The following is a 22,155-nucleotide window of genomic DNA, read 5'->3' on the forward strand; positions in this document are numbered from 1 at the left end:
TTCATGCATTCATGCATTCATTCACTCATTCAGGAAGGTAAACATGACGTGGAAGAAGTGTCAGTCTGTCATCCAGAGATTTTATGTAACAGATTAAAACCTCAAAAGTCTGCTGACTCTGTCTGTGGCAGAACTAAATCCAGCCTCACAAGGCCAAGATCCAACTCTAAGAGGGGTGAAATGATGAAGTTAAATATTTCATGAGGGAAAAGCCACAGATATTTGTGCTATTCATTACTCATTCTCATCTGCATGTACAGGACTGGTCCCATGTCTCACTTACATAATACAATAGAGGGACATGCTTGCTAATTTTCATCAATTTACCCAAAAGAAATTCCCATTCAAATTCCCATTCAAAAAATATATTGTGGTAAAGTTGGCATATGTAAAATCATATATTAAAGTCTGTACCTCACTTTTCAATATTCATTAAATAAAACATTTAATTATCCATTTTACACTGTGGTAGAAAAGCACTGTCCGTGTCACATGTTCATCATAAGAGGGCGCTAACTTAACATTCCTCATGTATGTTGCGGCTCCTACTGAAACTATCAATTTAAGGAACCAGTTTCATGTTTTGTGACAGTGTTTTCTTTATATTCATTGAGCTGTGGCAACCTGCCACAGCTGGAAAATTGCCTCCCACAGCTATGAAAAATAAATAAATACATTACAATACATACCCCCATACAAAAATACCACCAGCAATTGCGATTACAGCACTACTGTCCACATATTATGATCGAAATATCCCCAAAAAAAGACATTCTCAAACAGCTACACCTACTGGATCTGCTCCTGGCCCAGAAGCAAACCTGGGTCCCAGAACAAAAATTCAAAGAAATCAGTCAAAAGACAGCTTGGTGAGAATAGTCCTCATCTTACATTTGGCCCAGACTAACTACTGTAAGTGCGCTGTCTTTCAGCCAGTATTGTTGGTCAGTGTATCTGTGACCACAGTGTTTACTCTAGCTGAGCTTTATTCTAGCTCCAGCCATTCTGAGGACAAACTGGAGAATAACCATGATCTGCCCCACAGTCACGTAGCAAGAGAACTTCAGTTCCACAGATGTTCAAGGTTCAGGGAATCCCAATTCCTCTAGCTGGCAGTTAACCATAGACAATACACCAGATGATCCTATTTAAATTAATCAATATTCAATCTGGTCATATAGATCTACTCTATAAAGCAGCAAGGAATGTTCAGGCTCTCATCAGCCTAGCCTCTGTGCCTAAATGTGTATTCCACATGTTCACATTAATCCTCTGCATCATGTCCTTGTTTTTCGCTCCTCTCAAGGTGCTGACATATACCTCTTTGGGGCTATATTGTTTTTGTTTTCGCTGTCAGCGGGGTGACAGCTGCTGCTGAACGAGTGGTGAGTGAACTTCAGCTGAGAGGGGACCCGCCACGACTCCACGGCCTTCTCCAGGTCAGGTAGGATGTCTGGCACGACGCACTGTTCAGCTAGGAAGACCACCGGCTCCACGACAAACAGCAAGGCCCAACCCAAAGCCCCGAGCCAATAGGAGGAGCCGAGGAGGGAGAAGTCCTCCCGGATTTCTTCCCGGTGCTGGTAGGTGAAGAGAGACCAGCTGAGGAGGAAGAAGAAACCTGGAGACAGAAGAGGGGAAATGGTAGAAAAAAAAGTCTTAAAGGTCATCCACTGTATGCCTGGAGCTATAGCGAAGAATTGGTATGGTAATGATTCTGTAATTCCAAGGAGAGGAGGAAGTCCATGTAAAAACAGTTGCTCTACAGGGTATGTAAATCGGTAGTACATAAAACAATATCCCTAGGTGTGAATTTGACACTTACTGCATAGGCCAATAGGAGGTCAATAGAACTGAGGCCATTTGTGTTATTCTACAGCATGTCTTTATCCCTTTATATATTAACACTCCCAACATAAAACTGTCTAATTAGAAAAGGTGGAAGTAACTAATGACATTTACTCACGTTACTGTAATTGAGTAGCTTTTTTGTGTACTTGTACCTTTTTTTTGTGTGTAATTTTTTACTCTTACGTAACTACATTTTTACTGAAGTATTGTACTTAGCTGCATTTCACATCACATCCATTTTATCCAGTTTATATTATGGTTTTCATGGCGGTCAAGTGCAAAATAACCCCCATGTTAAAACTATGTGGAATATTGCTTTAAGTAAAATATCAGCAAAGTAACAGTTCCTCTACTTGAGTAGGACATTCAGTACTCTTTCCACCACTGCTAATTAGTTACGAAGTGACACAAAAAGACTCTGTGTGTCCCAAGCTAAACTACTGATTCAGGTGTTTGAGCACTGAGGTTTACTGTGCCTACCTGTACAGGCCATGGTGAGCAGCAGCAGGGTGGTGGGGTAGAGCGCCTGTCCTGCCATCAGGAGGGAGCGAGTGTTGGAGTAGGAACGCACTGTCTCAGACGTCCAGCAGAGGGCAAACACCAGACACAGAGCAGCCGTGCTCACTGCCATCAGGAAGGAGAGGACCCCAAAGACTCTCTCAGCTTCCAGGGCTGGAAGACACAGAAAGACAGAAACGCACACAAAAGGGACAGACACACTTGATTATGTTTAATTTACACTGTCACATTTCAAGTTATTATTAGAGTTAGTCAGTGTGATGCAGTAAAGCACCCTTGTAAACAACCCACTCCTTATGCTATAGATTTCACAACATGTACAAGCTTGCCTACTTCAACTCAAACACCAAGAGCAAAAGTGTTGATGTCAAAACTGTTTCAGTAGTTGTCATCAATATGGACCTAATGTCAGATAGACCTGTTCTGAGAGTGTGTTTAAACAACAAACAATGACTGACAAGGCTTTTTTATTGTCCTAACAGTGATAAGGCCACGATCTGGCTGACCTAGATAAGACCCTGCTTTAGTTGAGCAAGATTCCAGCACATTTGCCTTCAGCCAAGTGCCAGAGCTTCTTCACCAGATACACAACCACATAATACACACCTAAGAATGCAGATGTGTGCTACAGGAGCAAGCCCAAACCTGTTTACTACTACAAGCCAGTGCTTTTCAAATTTCCCCTGAAGTTAACTCACTCCACATATTCTGAGGTGGGGGGGGGGGGAGAAAAAAAGAAAAAAACCTCCCTAAGGCTGATCTCAAGTGGAACCAAATGTCTTATCAACTCTCTCAGCAGCACAGCAAAGACTTGTTTGTGCCTCATTAAATATACTGCCCCTCCTGATATGTTCAATGTAAACATACTTGTTATTCAATATGTTGTATGTCAATCAAACCTTGAGCTTAACCCAGCGTGACAGCTTCCAGCAAGTGACAAAATTTGATTTGTTGACTGCAGAGAGATGTTAGTGTGTAGTTGAACGCAGCTTGTTGCTCACCATTAAACACGATGCTGCCTATGTGATCCCCAGCCTGGTGATGTTCAGTGTTATTCCATTCTGTCCACAGTCCCCCGTCCCTCAGCCAGAACGGCGTCCACACAGCGTAACACACACACAGGCTGCCCGCCAGCCCCACACAGGACTGGGCAAACCTGAATCGACCGATGGAGTCGTCCAGCTCCAGCACCTTCATGTTACTGCTGAGAGAGAGAGAGGGACAGAGACAGTAGAGGAGAGAGGAGGAAATAGGTGTGTTAGTCAGAGTGCATTTAATTTGAGTAAGAGCAGGTAAATCTACCATATTAACATGTCTCAACACCGCGTTATTTGTCATGTCATGTTTGTCATGTTGTACGCAAATCAGCTGAGGCAATATAGAAGCATAATCAAAGTACTGCCTTACCTTCTTTGTGGTTGATGAGGAAAAAACAGACAAAAGGAACAAAACTGTGTTGTACTCTGAAGTGTGCGAACAAGAGCAAAGTGCAAAATCTCTGCCACAGGAGCAATGAGTCTTGACTGTACTGTACAAACACTAAATCAAGTTCAAACACCCCGACACATTATGACTGCTGCTTGTGCTGCTGGTGACCACAAGTCCTCACACGTACATAGCACAGCCCCCTGCAGCTCGTCAGTATGACCCCACCCCAGCTGCAGTGGAAACTCCCCCACTCAGCGGTTAAGTTCCCCTAGAATACACCAGTGTGAGTCATAATCTCACGCTGTGAAGAAAGTGAAAGCAATTTCAACTAAGACAATGCCTTAAGGGCAATATTTGAGGAAGCAGAAGTCTGTGTGGCTGACATTGTACAAGGGGGAAGAAATTCAGGCTTGATGACATTTTATATTAAAGACAAAAGGATTATGCAAACCATATATAGTATATCAAGTCATCACGGAAGGGAAGTTAGAACCTATTATAACCCACCCGTTGTGTTTTACTGACTTGGTATATAAGCCTTGATATACACATTTGTTTATTCCACACACAGAAACTGTGTGGGGGTGTCAGTGGGTCATTACTCATAGACAGACCAGTTAAGGAAATCCCACTGTAACTTCCACATTGGTCGACACACAGTGCATCCGCACACAACTCGAGATCTGTTTTCTCTTCGTCACCACCTGTTTTCTACCCACCACCCCCTTCCCTTTCCGTCCCTGCCATGGAACGACCTCTACAGCCCACCCAAATACAAGCAAAAAAAACCACAATCAAATGTCGTCAAGATCTGCAAGTGCAGTATGATGTCATGCTAATAACAAAATACAGTAAATATCTCAAAGCAACTCCAGCTGAAAGTATAAAACAAGGCCATCAATATCTAGTTAAAATTGAATGGGGAGGGATATAGATATAATTTGTAGTTCTTTTATTTACAGGACCATTAACTTTACAGGAAGCAGAATACATTCTAATAACAAAGTGCATTCGAGACCAAAAAATAAAGAAATACAAGTTAGACTGACAGACTTAAATCTTTTGAGAATAGAACGCAATTGCAATTTTGGTCTATTTTCATTTGGCATTCAGTTAGAACTCCAGTAATAAACATCAACTTTTCAATTTTGGCTTATAAAATATCAAGGCCGTCTCCCTTAACAACTTAGAATTAAGGCATCTAGATGTGGATAGAAATTCACTCTCCAATCACAAATCACTCTCACTGTCCTTCCATCCTGACCCTTGTTATTACCTTCCTCCTGCTCTCCTCTTTGTCCTTCTCTGAACTAACGTCTCCTCTGTACTCCTCTAAAAAAGGTATCAGATTTGAGCAACTTGACTCAGGTGTAATCCACATGAGGCTTTTCCCCATAAACACAGGGAGTGAGAAGATGCCAAAGTACTGCCGTTTGGGATTTGGCACCTATATCCCCGCCTGTCCCTCCTAACCCTACTTCCTGGCTCTCTGCAGCAGGTCTTTGAATACATCAAGAATCTCTGGGTCCTCCCCAGCAGGCAGCTCCGGAGTGTTTTTCTCCAGCCAATCAGAGGTGCGGATCTGATGCCTAAGGGCACCAATCAGAGAGTCCAGGCTCTCTGTGGCCTTCGATGTCTGACAGTCCAGCAGCACAAACTCCTCACTGGCCAGTGGGGTGGTGTCAGGAACGGGGCTGTCCTTCTCCTTCAGCTGGTCTGATGACTTGCTCTGGGCGATGATGTTGAATTGACAATCACAGCGTTGTCTGAATCCACATCGTCCTCTTTCACTGACGTTGTGCTCTCTTCACTGGCTTCTTTGATAGGGTCTGAATCAGGGCTGGCATTTATCGTTTCAATTTCTTCCAAAGCCCTCCCTAATTCGCTTCAAGCCTGAAATAACAAAAAAACATTGACTGAATAAATAGATATTATCTAATCAATACCTAGCTTAAGACAGGAAAAGCTGGAAATGAGTTGCAATAACAAAAAACATTGACATTGATTGAAAACAAACAAAAACAGATATTAACTATTCAATACATAGTTTGAGATAGAGAGTAGGAGAAGAGCTGGGAGGAGACAGAAAGTACAAACATTGATTACTGAATACTTTCAAATACTGAAACATACACAAATATGAAAACTGACACTACAAAGCTACAAAGAATATCTTCTCCATAGATCAATGCTTGTATGAACTGACCGAGCTGAAGGTGGTGCTGTTGGTCTGCGAAGACGAGGCGGAACCAGCCAGGTGTGGAGCAGGAGAAGGCCTGGCCGCAGCTCAGCACCACTTTGTGCCTGAGGAAACACCTCCACAGAGACAACTCCTCCACAAACGACGGCTCTCTGAGGTACTGCCAAGGCCGAGAGAGAGTGAAAGAGAGAGAGAGAGAGAGAGAGTCAGGAAAGGGCCAGGTGTACAGTATAGTCAGAGAGAATGAAATGACTCATATCTGCTGTCTGATGTTTGGATTATCTATGCACAGGTGAGTGAAACATCAATCCCAACAGTTTAGGATGAGCTTGATCCCAGTACCTTCCTGAAGTCAGCCCACACATAGAAGGCAGTAGGTCTGTGCAGGTAGGGGACACCCAGACTCTGCAGCTCTCCTGTCAGGCAGCTGTGAGCTGCTTTCAGCCTGCGTCTGTTTTCAGGCAAGAACTCCTCACTGATCCAGTCTGGAACAGAAGAGTGTGTCGTGATAATCAGTTGCTTTAAGCCAAATATTATAAATCTTTGTGTAATATGATGTGCAACATAAGTACCTGCTGTTTTCATGTCATATCGGAAGAAGCGGAAGAACAGGATAACATCTCGTTGTGTTCACATGTTTGACTCGTTAGTCAAGGCTCACTGATTTAAAATCAACCATAAGCGAACTACAGCAGATATTGCTCGCTTTTCTTAAGGCCAGCTGATTGTGTTAGTGTGAATTTAACTGATAATTTTGATTTATTTTACCTTGGATTGCCAAAATCAGTGGATTCGTTGACTTGTTTTCCATCTGTATTGGCAGATTTTGGAGCCTACAAAAAATTCCCACATTCTATTTCTAATTACCACTAGGAGGATGACATGAACATTGTCCCTATTTACACTAAATCTGGCATGACATGAATGCAGCATAAATACAGTGTGTTTGCACAGTCACATATGTATACAGTATGTGTGTATGCGACTTAGATCCATACCTCTGTCCTGAAGCAGCTGTGCCACCTGGTGCTGGGTGGGCCCCGAAACGCCGTGGAAAGAGGCCAGCTGGTTCAAGGCCTCCACCAGGTCTCTGTTTTCAGTGTACAGAGTCCCAACTCTGATCCCCGCCATCGCAAAGTCCTAGAGAGGACAAGATAAAGTTAACAAGTAAATAGTAAATATACACCAGTCATGTAGTTCCACCCTTGGGTCAGTCAGTGATTGCTGAGTGTACTTGAAATATGAGTGAAATTATATAAGCATTTTCGTATGGGACCATGAAAGGACAGATTGACCATATATTTCTGTTGCCTACTTTGCTCAGAATTAGGCTTACAAGTTATATCTTGAAATGTAGTAACTGTAATTGTCCTGTTTTTACTCAATACAGTACAAAATATAAGAACTACAATACGCAATAAATACAATCCGTACATTACACAATGTATACTACAATACAATTTATAATACAATATACAATATAACATACACACCAGGAGCGTGAGTGTTATGAATAAAATAAATGCTAAATGATAAGTGATATATGGTATTGCACAGTAGGTAAGTGGCAATATGATATAAGTAGTCAGCACTGACTGAGTGCAATAACAGTACAACAATCCAACAACTGTACAATAACTACAGTGTCTAGTGGTTAGAGGTTTGCCCAAAAATTCTCCATTGACTCTCACTTCAACATATCAACCCAGTCTGATGTCTCCAAGTGTGTAGCGTGTGTAGACTATTATGTTACCTATGATAACTTTAACTGTACTGCTTTACCACTGTGTCCCCATTAATTGTCCCCCACATTGTATGATAACTTTAACTGTATGACCTGCTTTACCACTGAGTCCCCATTCATTGTCAATGCCGCCCCCTAGCGGCACAAAGTCAACGTTACAGTGTGACTAACTAATGAACGAACTAACTAAGGGACGGAGACCGATCCATAGTCCCCCCTTTGGTGGGGGACAATGAGAGATAACAGGCAGGCCAGCGATTTAAAAAGCACTTATCAAACCACAATGTCATACTCTCCTACAGTCCAGTCCAGTACAGAACGTACCTTGCTCACCCCCCACATCACGTGCGTTCTCTGTGGATCTGGCAAACTGAAATAAGAGCATATCATTGTTGAAGGGAGAGACTGACTTTATCCACAATGCTTATGAGTGAGGTTAATTTCATACAGTACCTGTCTATACTGTGGACGCTGTGAAAAGTGACCGATTCATCAAAGACGGTCAGCATGTATACCTCATCTATGATGGCATGGAGCTCATGTCTGAAGCAAAAAAACGGCGGAGAGAAAGATACTATAAATGTATACAGTATTCATATTTCTTGTTTTAACAGTGTTTAATGTTTATGAGAAAGATAATTCAAGGCAACAGTAAAATGGCTCCTTCAGTGTCCATCGTAAGGGAGCTTATGTAAAAGCACTGTGGTCTATGGTTACAATAGCCTAGTGCCTGCAAGGGTCTATGGAGGGAATTACTGTGGCAAGATAATTTAGAAAACAATAGATGATGCGGGGAGACTTCTTGGCGCACGGCTGCACTTGACAATACGTTGATGCTTAAGAGGGGTGATAAAACTCCATCAAGAGTGCTTGATATTCCACACACGGGACGGGGCTCTTGGCTATAAAATAGAAGAGTTCACGCAAGCTGTATGCTGTGCCTTGGCACGGAGCTACAGGACTGCGGACCTGGAGGATTAGAGCGTTGGGCCGCTGTATGAGATAATAGAGGGGGAAACACACCTTTTGGCAAACTCCAAGAAGGCAATCATCTCCTTAGGGGTGTAGATCTCCGCCAGAGGGTTGTGGGGGTTCATCAGGATAATAGCTCGGATAATCAACCCCTAAAGGGCAAAGAGACAGTTTCTGAGTAAATAGGAAACAACATATCTTCACATATCCACTTCCATGAGGAAAGAATCCATGACATTGACCTAGACTTGCCCCAGCGCTGGCTGGAGTGTTGTCGTCCTTAAAAAGAAGGAAGTATGATCCCTTCAGGGATAGTGCTTATGACAATGTGTATTCATGAGCTACCTCTCGCTTGGCCCTTCTCAGAGCTGCTTCCAGTTTGGCCACGGTGAGGTGGAAAGGTCGGCTGTCTTTGCCACTGGCCTATGAATGAAAAGTAACAAGAGGAAAAGGAAAAATACATCAACACCCAACTGGACAGCTGTACACACACCCTACTGTGTAAGATCACATGACACACTTGGCTAAATGTAAAAGTGCAATGTCCACAAGAACACAAACGTATACAATCAATCAAACATTGTACACACATTTCAAACAAGTATGTAATTACTGCAAGCAAGTCTGGTTCTGTACACCCACCTCGCAGTCAAGAGGAACGTGAAAGAGTTTTACATCACTATACAAGTGCAGATCCTCAGTGATAACGCCGTAGAATGGAGTGGGAATTAGAATGGCATCTACAGCATTAAAAAAACACATTAAATACAGTATATCTATAAATGTGCACTATGACGATCAATATCATTCATCGCCTTGCAAATTAGCACTGATGAATGACTCATTGTATAACGTATACACTGATACATGCTTAGTACAGGCTCATGACCTTTACATTGAGACAATTACTGAGCTAACCAAATAAACATGGTATAAAATTAGGTCTTGTTTGGAGGGGCACTATATATTTAGTCATTTATTTGGACACTTGAATCATTTTGAAAAAGTTTTCAATTGTTATGCTACATCTTATCCCTAATATCTGTTACGGTTTCTGCATCCATTATAGCTTATGTGATGATCCATTTTTTGATACAAAATGGTAGAAAAACACAGCAAAATAAAAGGGCTGGGTCAGACTTCCAATGCCTTTTTAGACACATTTGTATTCATACAGTATAGATATGGATCTACTGTATGCGTGTGCGAATGTGTTTGTGAACTTACCTTCAGGGTCACAAATTACTGCAGCGATAGATGAGAGGAGGGAACCGCAGCCATTCATCACCACAACCTGAACAAATACACACATCCTCAGTATTATGAAAGACCCAATTAAGGCACAGAACAAGGCCTAATAAATATTCCACAAATGCATCCACAGACATTTATTCTATTTGCAAATTAAGTTACAGTCCCTAAAAATACCATGGTAGCAATTTTTTGTATCGTTTGGCATTTTTACAGTCATTAATTGAGTTAATAAAAGACAATTAATTGATTCTAGGAGTCCACTGGTTTCAATTCTAAGAATGAATTGCTATAGTCCAGCATGTCTTCTGTAACAGCAGTGTAAAGCAGTAAAAAGCCTTCTGTGTTAGTGGTAAGAGCATTTCCTGAACATCTGCATTAAACACGGCATGAGAACCTTGTTTACACAAAACTCAGAAATCCGAACTGACATGAAAAAAAAATGCAATGAAACAACCATATATTCCATCAATGTTCAGCAGTAGTTTCTATTTTTATGTTTTCAATTAGCTATATCTCTGAAATTCAATGGATTTCAATGATTTTGACTATGCCCAATGATTGATTTTGAATGATTTTCTAAGCCCAAGGTGTTCAGATTAGTGAAGTTTCATTCTATCATTAAAAGCAAAAAGCTTTACTCACGTTGTCAGCTTTCAGCGGGCTCGGAGAACCACAGTAGTGAGACAGGAACCTCGCAACCTCATTTCTCAAACTAGAAGAGAGCAAGAGGAAATGGTTAAAAGTTATTGAATGTTTGTTCTGAATGCTCGTTTAAATTTAGCTTCATGGTGAGTGGCATCACAAACATTTTTCTCATTCAACATCGAAAAAAAAAAAAAATGTCCACTTTCATCTCTTACAATCTGTGTCCTTTCCAGTCTGGATACTGCAACAAGGATGGGTCAATATGCAGCATGTCAGGCTGGGTCAGCTGTGGCAGAGAGGATAAAGAATACAATAAAAAGCATTATCTCGTCATTATGAACAGCATCTGTCCATATTGTTCCTCTTACCCGCTTGTGGAGAAGATCGTAGCATAGTTTGTTCTCACTAGTACCCATGTTGATCATACCCTGGGAATGAGAAAAAGGAGGGGACCTCATAAATAATCATGTCAGTGTCATTATATCACACAGCCCAACACACAGCAGGTCTATCTGACAGTGCCACATCTCATTCCCTCCATCACACACTCACATCTGGGTTGTCTGTGTCATGGTGTTTGTCTGCCTGATACTGTGTGAAGCCCTCCTGGAGGATGCCTTGATGCTGTCGGATGCTGTTACCGCGGTTGGACAGGTACGCGCTGCGGCCGGGCATCTCCGCTCCCCTCAGGGTCGCCAAAACATTCTGAGACGCTTTGCAGGCCTTGACAGACGTAGGCGGTGTTGACTTTGGTGTCTCCGCAGCGGAAGGAGCCTGTGCGGCCAGAGCTTCGGGAGGTGGCTGGGATGAAGAGGACGAGGCAGACGGGGCATTTGTGGTCATTAGTGAAGCCGACAGATGAGCTAGGGGTGAGACAGAGGGGTCGTTAGGAGTTGCTGCACCCTGTCTGACAGCAGCCAGGGCCCCGGTGAGCATGCTGAGCAGACGGAGCTCATGCTGGCGCTCCTGTTCTGCCCTCCTCTCCTCCCGCAGCTCCCTCCGCTCCTCCGCCTCCACTTCCCTATCCAGCCGCGCCTCCTCCAGGGAGAGGAGGCGCTCCTCGGCCGACTGCTGCCAGCTGAGGAAGCTGGCAAGGGCTTTATCCAGGCTCCCCTGGCCGCCGCATCTAGCCCAGGACACTTTGCCAGCCCGGCGACGCTTCCTCTGCCTCACAGCAGTTGGGGGACGAGCGCCGTCCTTACTGGGATGGTCAGCTGTATCCTGCTGCACCGGAACACCGGAAGCAGCTGTGGTGGAGCCAGCCATGGTCAGGTCACTGAAACCTGGGGATGTGAAAAAGACAGGAAAGAGGAGTTGGCAACTGTTACGACCTGGCTCAAGTGGCCATAACAAAAGGGAAACACACCATGATAAATGTTTAACAAAAGCACCACAGGGGCCATCACAGCAACTATCTATCTAGAAAACATGCACTGATTGAGTGATTTAGTAAAGTGATTTAGATTGACAACCTGAAGGGGAGATTCTCGCATTTGTTGAGCTCTCTCCTCGACCCAGTGCGTCCTCTGGTCCCAGCAGAGACTGCCCATCAGTTTCCTGGTCATCTCCAGATCCATAGTACATCTCGGGGGGTGCACCTGAGTTCAGCATGCCGTCCTCCACATCCTCACATTTTATATCCAGCGGGTCTCCGGTTCTTGGAGGATGACCAAACAGAAACCCCCCTGAGGAAGCAGGGCCGAAAGTGCCCGGTGGCAACCCTGGCAGGTATGAGTCTGGGCCACCTGGGCTCTGAAACACCTGTTGGGCTATGACAGCTCCGCCCAAAGAGGAGTAGGTGATAGCCGGCCGGTTCGCCAAGACCCTGTCCATCACATCATAGAACTTCCAGGACCTCATCTTGTGGTTGTCCTTAATGCGGCGATACTCCAGCTTCATCTTTTTGATCTTCTCCCTGCACTGGTCACCGGTGCGGTAGATGCCCTTTTCGCGCAGGATGTGGGCTATGCGGTCAAACACGCGCTGGTTGCGCAACGAGCTCTCCAGCTCGATCTGGACCGACTCGTCAGACCACAGCTGGAGCAGCTCCACTATCTCCGGGTCGGTCCAGTTGCTGCCTCGCTCGTGCCTCCTGCCGCGAAAGTCCATTCTCTAAGTTACAGCACGTATTCTGCAAGAAAGGAAGAGGCGGTAGACATATAAAACGTCCCTGTAATCCAACTTCAGGCACACATGAAGCGCTGGTGTCTGTGAATGAATACGTGCTTAGAGACGATGCATTGTTTCTTCTAATAGCCTACTCAATTTACATGTCGAGTTTATGATGAGACTATTCATAAAACACAGCCAAATTGTATGCATGCTATTCTGTCCACATGTGTTTCCCCTCTCACCTTAAGTCAAAAGTGAAGGTCTTCGGAGGGAGATTGTTGTGGAGCTGTCACTCAGCCGTGACATCCACGCAGGGAGACACATATCACGGCTGTTTAACCCGGTTTGGACTGGTTTGGAATGACAAAGCCTTGTTTAGCGGGTGCTAAAATATGCTGCTCATTATTTACGCCAATTTGTCATAACTTGATGAAATGGGGAATAGGCGAGTAAAAAAAATCTACATCCGGGTTGACGGCACATGCGTGCTGTCCTTATTCCGGGATAACTTTGGTCCGTGTTAACGGGAGAGCTGAAAGCGGGCTGGATTTTACTTATACCAGGCTGTCACGGGGTAGACACAACCATGCGAGTCAGACTGAGAGCTTTGCATTATGGCCCCCCCTACCGTCCGGTGTGAGGAGTTTATTAACTCGTGCATGTACAGTAAATGCCCAGTAGATGGCGATCACACACAGCTGTGCAAACGACCCATCTTAATACAGGATGCGTGTTTTCCATGCATGTGTAGCCCGGGACTTTAATTTGCTTTTTTGCCTTGGACCAGTAAGGTAACGTTAAATAAAAGGCTGAATTAACCTTTACAGTGGCTGATCACAAGACAAACAACCACTAATATAAATTAAAAAAAACAATTATGTTTTCAGAAATGCATTAATTGAGGCGTGTGATGTTATTACTTGGATACACACTATGAATTTATAAAGATTTATAGCATGCATGTCAGTTAAAAGGTGGGTAAACACTTCAGCGTGTATAAAAAGGTGGGTAAACTTGACTTTAGGTGAGTTTGCCCCTCACTACATCCCTGCTTTGGACCAATTGAAAAAAAGAGGTGCCCCGCCCTCCTCGGCGACTGCAGTGAAACAAATCAAGCGCGCACAATAATCCAGTCGGTAACCGTGACGTATTTCCTGGAGAATAGGATTTGTGGCAGTTTTGTTGTCATCCCCTCAGTGCTCCAGCGTTGTATTGGCATGCATTGATCATTAATGCACCTTCTTCCCCAGTGTTTTACAGTTGTACTTTGCGTTTGTACGTTAACACCAGCACAGTCAGCAAACCGGCAATGTGAATGAATCCCGGAGCTGAAACCGTTAAAAAAAATAAGTGGACCCGACGGGGAAGTTAGCAAAAAATATAACCATGGTGGTGGCAAGTTGTTGGCGGATGATAATCAGGTCGGGATAGTTGAATTCGACATTGGTGGAAGAGGATGAGTGGGTGCGGAGGGCATTTTTTATTCATCTTTACATCCTTGCTTCAAGTAGAGTGGTTTTAGAGCCAGGTTAGGGGTAAAGTTGAGAGCCGAGCCGCAGGAGAAGGGGAGTCCCCGCCCGGAGAGATAAGAAGAGGATGAGGCATGACGTCTTGGTCCTTCTTGGCATCTGACGACGGTATGGTTGACAACCGGTTGCTTCCTTTATTTATTTATTTATTTATTTTTTTAAACCAAAGCTATGAGTTTATTCTGTTTTAAGTAGGGAGCGGAGCCTTAGCAGAGTGGGAGGGAACAATGAGCAAGAACAAAAAAAGCATGAAGGCTATTGTAGCATAAAGTCTCTGACAGCGCAATACAGCGACAGCCCTCACTACTCTTTCCAGTTTGGTAATTTGGATCATTCCCCAGTCTGGATAACCGGCTTCCTCACTCCAGTTTAGATTAATCCTGTTTCGTGAGTGGAGGTATGTCTCAGCCAGATAACTGACCAGCCTTGATCTGCAGCGCCTGATCCTCTCTTGAAGTTTATTGTTGGTAAGATCATAACAGCATGTTTGTTCTTATTGTTTTATTTACAGTGTTGTCATCTGCAGCATGACACATTTGACGTTTACCTTTTGTTCTTCTGCTCTCTCTCTCTCTCTCTCTCTCTCTCTCTCTCTCTCTCTCTCTCTCTTCCTCCCTGCATTTCCTCTCCTCTTACTATTTTCACTCTCAAGCCTTAATAGGCTAAACTGATATCAAGCACTTTTCTCTATGTAATGAGGAAATTGCAGATATACATTTGAATTAGGCCTGCTTTGTAGGCAAGATAACAATTCAACTGAGTTGTTTAGGCCTGCGCACTATTCCTCTTTACACTGGCATTAGATCAGTAGCCTAGTTAAAGAAAAACACAGTGTGCTGTTGTCTTTGAAACAACAAAAGGAGTCAGGTTTTGCTGGGAAATTAAACTTTTAGTGACCGAATTAATCTGTCCTCTTGTTATTGCTCATGTTTTATATCTCTTGTGTTAGGCTGATTGGGATCTCAGCAGGGGGGGGCGGGGGAGTCAAGGTCACTGAATATTGAGGCAAACAGCAGCCTGCAAGCTTTGGGGCTGGGCTTCACTACCTCCTTGATAGGATTACAGTATTTCACCACCTCAAAGATTGACTTATAAAGCAAATCTTTCGTCTCTCTTTTTGTTCGCCCTATAGCTTGCCTAGAGGCCACTTCAGGCACCAAAGTAGTGTTAAGAGGTGGTTCTACGTCTATGTCTATGTCTTTATTACTAGAAGAAGTTGGACCGAGTTGTTCAATGAAGATGTTCAGTGAATGCACACTCTGCCCTAGACACTACATTTCCTACTGGTTTACTAGTACCGGCGATGCATCAGTCATGAACTCTCAGCAGCAGGCCGTTTTAAAAGTAGCATTGTCATAAAACAGGAATGCAATGGGGCAGGAAGAGAAACTTGTCAACAGTGGAAGTCATCTATAAACTAGGGCAGGGGATGCTGTGTGGATGAGGGGAAGGTTGACTCGGGGAACGGCGCCAAGATCCAGGTGGCCGCTAGAATTGGGGTGAAGCACTGCATGGGACATTACTTATGGAATTGATTCTTTCTCCTCGACACATCGCTCCTGCCCCGGACAATGGTTTATCAGGCTCTTCCTCCCCTGCAGCCCAGTGACAGTGTGAGCTAAGATAGATCAGGCTTTAGTGGGACTCAGTCGTGACATCCTCACTGACTTCACAGCGTGCCTCAGGCGATGTCGATACAGCTCGCTGCCAGCTGTGTACTGCTGTCCTGTCTGTGCGCGCAACATGCCTGTGCAACTCCTCTGGTTTTCCAATCATTCTTTTCACTCAGAGCAATTTGGTCTCTCGGGGGAAGATGCTTGGCTGTCTGTGCAGCTTCACTTTTGCTGCAGCTCTCTCCCGTGCCTTGGTTTTCTATGAGAGGGCGGCCCAGTGCACTTGGTGGGTGTTGATTTGGCCGATGGGCAGTCTGAAATAGAACTTCAATGCTACATACAGTATACCAACTGAAATAGCCTTTTCATCTTCATCAAGACCTAGATCTGTTATTCTACTCTGTCACGTGTTTGTCAAGTCTCTCCAGAGCGATATTAATCCAGGGAAAGTTGACTGATTGCACATGCTCTTTTTCCAATGCTTCACATTCGTACAGTTACACACATTCACATGACTCTAGTCTTCTACTGCTGGCCACAAAGCAGCTGCGCTGGAGCAGCTGGGGGTCAAATGTTTTCCAGGTCACACGCATTTTCCAGATGGGCTCGAGATTCAAAATGGCGACCTCTTCTTGTCTCACGCCCACTCCTTTTAGCTTCAAGTCTCAGCTACCACTGTTTTACAAGATCTAGACCTACTTTGTGTAATAATCAGCCCTTATAACCAGCCTGATTGATAACAGATCTTGAAAGGTCAGCATCTTTTATAGCTGCTGATCTGTAGAATTACCCACAGTATGATATTAAAACAACGATGAATATTTCTGTTGTTGCACTGCTCTCCATTGATCCAATTACCTCCATCTCCTCCACTGCTCTGTGGAACTGAAAAGGAGGGGGTGTCACAGGACAGGAGTGGCTCTGAGGTTAGTTTGCACAACACGGTCTTCTTCTGTTGGCCACTGAGCAGCTACTGGGGGTCAAGTGCCTTCCTCAAGGGAGCCTCAGCTGTGGTTGTCGAAGCGAGAGGAGGAGAGCATTTCTCATTAAGAATTTTCAAGGCAGACTGTTTTCCAGAACAGGAACCTTTTGATCTAAATTTCTTGCTATCCTTATCATGTTGAGTTGTTGAACCGCACTTGGAGGTCTGTCAATAGCTTGAAACAGAAGGTGCTGAATTACTCATTGGCAGCCATGTAGCCTAATTTTAGCATTCCACCGGTCACTTACAGACCCCCTCTATTTCCAAGGAGTCTCTCTTACCTGAGTTTGACAGTGAGCTTATGCAACTTATTTTCTATTTTCATTGTAGTTTAGATTTCAGTGAGTCTAAAGTTCTCCTGTGATTTGAAGGTTAGAGCTTCATGTCAGTTTTGGGCTTTGATGTATATTGTAAGAGTAAGCAGCCTCTTGTTAACTCCTTCTCCAGGCCGTGTTTTGAGGGGAGGTGTTTTTTGTTTTTGTTGTATTAGTATGTGCTCGTTATTTTCCGCAATGCTGTACGGTGGAACGATCTCTGCCCCCCCCCCCCTCTCTCTCTCTCTCCCTCTCTCTCTCTCTCTCACTCTTTCAGTGGCTGTCTCTCTCTCAGCCCTCTCAGTGACAGCCAGACCCCCTGCTCCTGTTTTTGTGACTCCGGCATAGCATCTAATGAGCTCACAAGAATTGCTCCGCAGGAAGAGTGACAGCCCCTGGTCATGTTTCCACCATCTCTCCTGCTGTGCTCGAATCACACCCACTCCTAAATGTATCTGTGAAACCACAGATGCTTTCAGTGTTCTTCTCCTCTTTCTAAGTTGAATAGGCCTAACTGCCCTGAAGCAGGGGGCAATTTTTAAGGTGAATGAAGGGCAGTGTGTCGTCTGTCTTGGTAAAAGTTTCTTGACCCGTCTGTCTTGGTAAAAGTTTCTTGACCCTTGTGGACTGATTTTATAGAAAAAGTGAGGCAAAAACAACACTTTACCTGCCCACCAACTACCTTGTTAGATTTGAACAAATCGCTCACTGCCCGCAGGCATCCTCCCAATTAGAGTTACTAGGACTTTTTTCCTAGTCCCTGAAAAATGGTCAGATATTTGACAGGACCCACCTCCCCAAACTGTGGGGGAAATCGATAGTGTTGCTGCACACATGAAAAATCATGTAAAAGAGATATTTTTGCAGTGTGTTGAGTTTAACGTAGTTTGAGCATGCAGTACTAAGACATACGACACGGCATCATCTTCCTAAGCGGCCCCTAGGGGGACTGTATTGTCTGTGCCTCCATGGTTTGTCTGAGCCATGACTGTGAAGCCTATCTATGACACCAGTACAGTGGTCTCAGGGGGCAAAAAGACTTCACTAGTCTGCTTTAGGATACTGCCACCTCTGCAGAAATCACAACCGCATAATAAGGATGTAGCGATACAGTCAGCTAACCCTTTGTTTTGATAGGCAATACTGGGTTCATAGTTGGATCTTAGCACAATATTTTGAGCAAAGTCCAAATAAGCACAATTATGTTTGAAAAAAAAAATTTTTTTTATTTCTGAGGGAAAACAAAAGCAACAGTGCAAACCATAAACAGAGTGATGACAGGTTTCTGTAAGCTAAACTTTTTTTATTTCATCTCCAAATTGCCTGAAGAGTGGAAAACAAACAAACAAAGTATAAATCTGTGCATCCAGGGAAATTTCTTTCTAGACAATTAGGCAAAGAGAACAGCTAAGTTTTTAAGACCTCTGTAACCATATTGAAGCAACTGCAGTTTTACATTGTGATGTTGTTGTACAGAGTGCATCATGTTACTAGTGTTAACTGAATCAAGGCTGTCTTGTTGCCGTTTTCTTCCTTAACTGGAAACCCAGAATGCTGCCACAAAGCAGACTTTACATCTACGCAATAGTGAGTTCAGCTGGGCTCACCAGAAGTGTGATGACCCAAGCTAAAACGAGCTAGCCATGCACTCTCTACTGTTCAAGCAATACAAAAGGGGAAAAGACCATTCTGAATGTCATTTCTTAAATATTAGACTGCAGCTGCTGACATCACAAACATTTTATTCAGCTAACTCCAGCATGCATATCATCAGATTTTTGTATTGTGGAATTTCGTGTCAGACTTTTGTTACATCCCTATGAATCTATGAATGTCTAGACAATAGACCAGAACATCAAAGAGAAATTATTCATAAAAAGATCTTACCAACAAAAAAAAAAACAAATCACATCTGAGCTCTGCAAAATTAAATTTGTTCAGTTCAAAAAGGCTTAGATTGCACATTTAGCTCTTATTTATTTTCACATCAGTTCATTGTGTTGCAGGGATTGTCTCACTCTGAAAAACCAACATGATGCCACAGTGGTGGGATTAGCAGTATTACTGAAGTAATAGTGGATAAGCATTCATACCTACATAGCCCTTTGCAGATTCCCACACCCTATAATCTTTCTTCCCACTCACTGTCAGCTAACTTCCCGCAAAGCTTTCCCTTTTACATGAGACTTACCAGCTCCTGCACCTACAAAATTCTCTTCAAACAATGTTCCTGGTTATTACATATTATATGTTTGTTAGTATTTAATTGTTATTACTTTTTGTACCATTTCTTAATTTCTTACTTTTTATGTAGTACATAAGTAGTTAAATTAATCAAATATTCTAAATATTCTAAACTTAAGAGCAAAGTTTTAGTGAAATTTAAACATTCTGTCCCCCAGCTACCAGAGCTAGAAGAAGGCTAACCCTTTAGGAATAGCTGGATCCCGGAATGTGTCCTGTATCACAGCAATGTGCCTATATCATTACCACTCCAAAGTCTGAAATAGATGAGGGAGGACTGACAAATTATTCTATCTTTAACACAGCACTTGTCTGTCTTGATCTAATATTCATGCTTTCCACACTTCTGAACAGACTTTCTTTGTCAGAGTTTGACAGTAGAGAGTCAGCTGAGTGTAAGACACGATGCGGTCTGTGGGTATGCTGTTTTCTCCCCGCCGTTTTGGGCTTGTTGTCTGAACAGCGTCCACACGAGGTAATTCAGAACCGAGAGTGACCCAATTAAGAGGGCCATGTTTGTGTTTATAACTGGGTCTGTCATCTCTTCTCTAGGCCACTGTTCTACTTTGCTGCTGTAAGGTAGAGCGGCTGCGCTCTGTCTCGGAAGCAGTGACAGACGGACAGACTGCTCCGTGCCCTGCTCTCCTTTTCATGGATGCCAGGGTGGCCCTGCTGCAGTTATGGACAGTGCTTGTCCTCCTGTCGGCAGCATTGAAGTGGACAGAATCTGCGGAGGTCTACACCAACACTTGGGCAGTCCAGATCAAGGGGGGGCCGGAGGAGGCTGACCGCATTGCCAGGAAACATGGCTTCATCAACCACGGCAATGTAAGTTTTGTGTGTGTGTGTGTGTGTGTGTGTGTGCACCAGTGTGTACAAACTAAAACTGTGCCTCACACACACTGTAACTATGTATGTCACTCTGTGTGAGACTGTATCCATGCATCTGTGGGTTTCAGCCGAACATCAGTTTAAAACTGTCCAGTTTTACATCAAGGCTGAGCTTTAAAATGCCTGACACGACACCTCCAGGCCATCCAGTATTTGCAGCAGATTGCAAAAGTATCGCTTCCTCCAGTGGCTGTGGCTTAATTGGGGCGCACTCTCCAACACACACACACTGGCAGACTCATGGGCAATCGAGAGGGACGGCTGACAGTTGTGTTTACAGAGTTGTATTAGAAGTAGACAGGGATAACAAAACTGTTATTCTGAGGTCTAGGGGAATGTTGCCATATATAATTGGGGTGTGGAAGGTTTAATTTTACTGCTCCTGCTGCTTTACTCTGTGTTTTTTTTTAGATAGCCAAGTCTTTTTAATTAATTGAACTGTTATCTTTCTCAGTTTGCAGATGAGGTAAGGAAAACAATTGTCAGAGGAGAGAAAGGATGGTGGAGGGAGAGTGGAGAAGTGACTCATTGTTTTTTCAGTGGTGTGTTAGGGTCTTGAATATCAACATGCTTCCGAGGCTAAGCTTTTCCATATTTGCACTCAGCAGTTGACAGTGAGTTGCTATTTGGTCCCCGCTCCCCCTGTTGCTCCACTTGAGACTTCACTCCATTTGTATGCGTCTTTGTGTAGCTGGCTGAGTGCTACACACACCAGTGAACAGCCTTCTGGATTACTTCTTAGGAATATGCGTTGGAGGTTCTGCATATTCCCTACCCCACCTCTCCCCGCCTCAAAAAAAAAAAAGAGGATTTTCTAAAACAGAGGTTTGCGAAATTAATTCAGGCTTATCTCTGCTTTCTTTATTTTGTCGAGGATAGAGCTTTGTCTTGAGTGCAGAGCCAGATGTTGTTAGTCTTCCTGCATCATGGCGGAGCTGAACAGCTGTCATGTAGGCCTAGGCCGATCTGGGAGAGCTTAGACGTGTGTCATTATTAAACGGTCTTTATTGTACACGCTATCACATTAAGTTGTCTCCATATGACTAATATTGGGCTTGTCCAAGTGACTTAAATTCTGCTGTAATGTGGAGTTCATTGGGTATTGATCTGGCAGGTTGCAGTTGTTTTAAGTCTAAAACAATTGTGTTGCGGAGAGAGAGAAAGCTCACATTAGGAGAAATGGCCTCTAACAGACCTTTATTCTTAATTGCTTCTGTGAATTCTAGACACAGAATCAATTTTTAGTCTTATTGAATTGGGTAAAATGAAGTGTTCAATATTCTGCTCAGAGACCACACATACAATCATACATATTCTAGACAATTACCCAGGCCCGCAATTCTATGGAGCCAAGAAAAATCACTCTTCCTCTAAGTTAGGCAATTCTTCTTCCTCTCTTAGTCTCCTGTGTTTGATCACTTTCCATCTCTGTCTCCCAAACTTTCTCTCTCTCTGTCTCTCGCTCTCCCATTCCACCCAGTTGCAAAGACATCTCCAGCCTCCATTCTATTCTGGATTAATGAGGAAGCGTACGGTAGTGTTATTTTTTTTTTCTCCTCTTCTCTTCATTACTCGTTTCATCTGAGGAGTTGAGCTGGAAGCAGCCACAGGACCGAGTCCTCCAAGACAGCCGTCTGTCACTGATGAATGTCTGATGCCATATGGCAGCCTGTCGTTTTGGAGTGTGTGACGTTAAACCGCTCGGGTCCCAGGGTGTGAAGGAGGAGTGCGGCCCCATTTCACAGAGCGGGCCTTATTACTCACCCGCACAAACCCCAACCAACCCACCTCCTGTTTCTTTGGTTCCAGGTTGCACAACACCACAGCACGCAAAATGTCTCTTCTGAAATCCTGTGA

At 43.8% G+C, this 22,155-nt stretch overlaps 2 protein-coding genes across 3 annotated transcripts; both read right to left on the minus strand.

Moving 5' to 3' along the window:
• On the minus strand, nucleotides 1-3,923 carry LOC139647492 (uncharacterized). Of its 2 annotated transcripts, none has more exons than XM_071523392.1 (4): nucleotides 3,778-3,923; nucleotides 3,372-3,571; nucleotides 2,332-2,523; nucleotides 1-1,621 (listed from the first exon to the last, which is right to left on the minus strand). In XM_071523392.1, the coding sequence occupies exons 2-4, from the start codon at nucleotides 3,565-3,567 to the stop codon at nucleotides 1,302-1,304; spliced, it is 708 nt and encodes a 235-aa protein (XP_071379493.1). In that variant the 5' UTR covers nucleotides 3,568-3,571; nucleotides 3,778-3,923; the 3' UTR covers nucleotides 1-1,301. The 2 variants fall into 2 exon arrangements, with proteins under 2 accessions (XP_071379493.1, XP_071379492.1); XM_071523391.1 differs by having other exon boundaries at nucleotides 3,372-3,574.
• Nucleotides 3,924-4,735: 812 nt separating this feature from the next.
• On the minus strand, nucleotides 4,736-13,215 carry accs (1-aminocyclopropane-1-carboxylate synthase homolog (Arabidopsis)(non-functional)). The gene is given in 18 exon segments (XM_071523386.1): nucleotides 4,736-5,529; nucleotides 5,532-5,670; nucleotides 5,672-5,691; nucleotides 6,005-6,158; nucleotides 6,341-6,483; nucleotides 6,997-7,138; nucleotides 8,067-8,112; nucleotides 8,196-8,285; nucleotides 8,766-8,866; nucleotides 9,060-9,137; nucleotides 9,357-9,454; nucleotides 9,942-10,008; nucleotides 10,611-10,680; nucleotides 10,829-10,899; nucleotides 10,982-11,041; nucleotides 11,166-11,896; nucleotides 12,086-12,744; nucleotides 12,968-13,215. Coding segments are annotated over 17 exon segments (2,904 nt in total). The 5' UTR covers nucleotides 12,723-12,744; nucleotides 12,968-13,215; the 3' UTR covers nucleotides 4,736-5,272.
• Between the last annotated feature and the right edge of the window lie 8,940 nt (nucleotides 13,216-22,155).

Source organism: Centroberyx affinis, unplaced genomic scaffold (assembly GCF_046629955.1).
Source record: "Centroberyx affinis isolate AG114_WGS23_722 - 3 ecotype Tasmania unplaced genomic scaffold, CSIRO-AGI_Caff_v1 ptg001087l_1, whole genome shotgun sequence".
NCBI lineage: Eukaryota > Metazoa > Chordata > Actinopteri > Beryciformes > Berycidae > Centroberyx > Centroberyx affinis.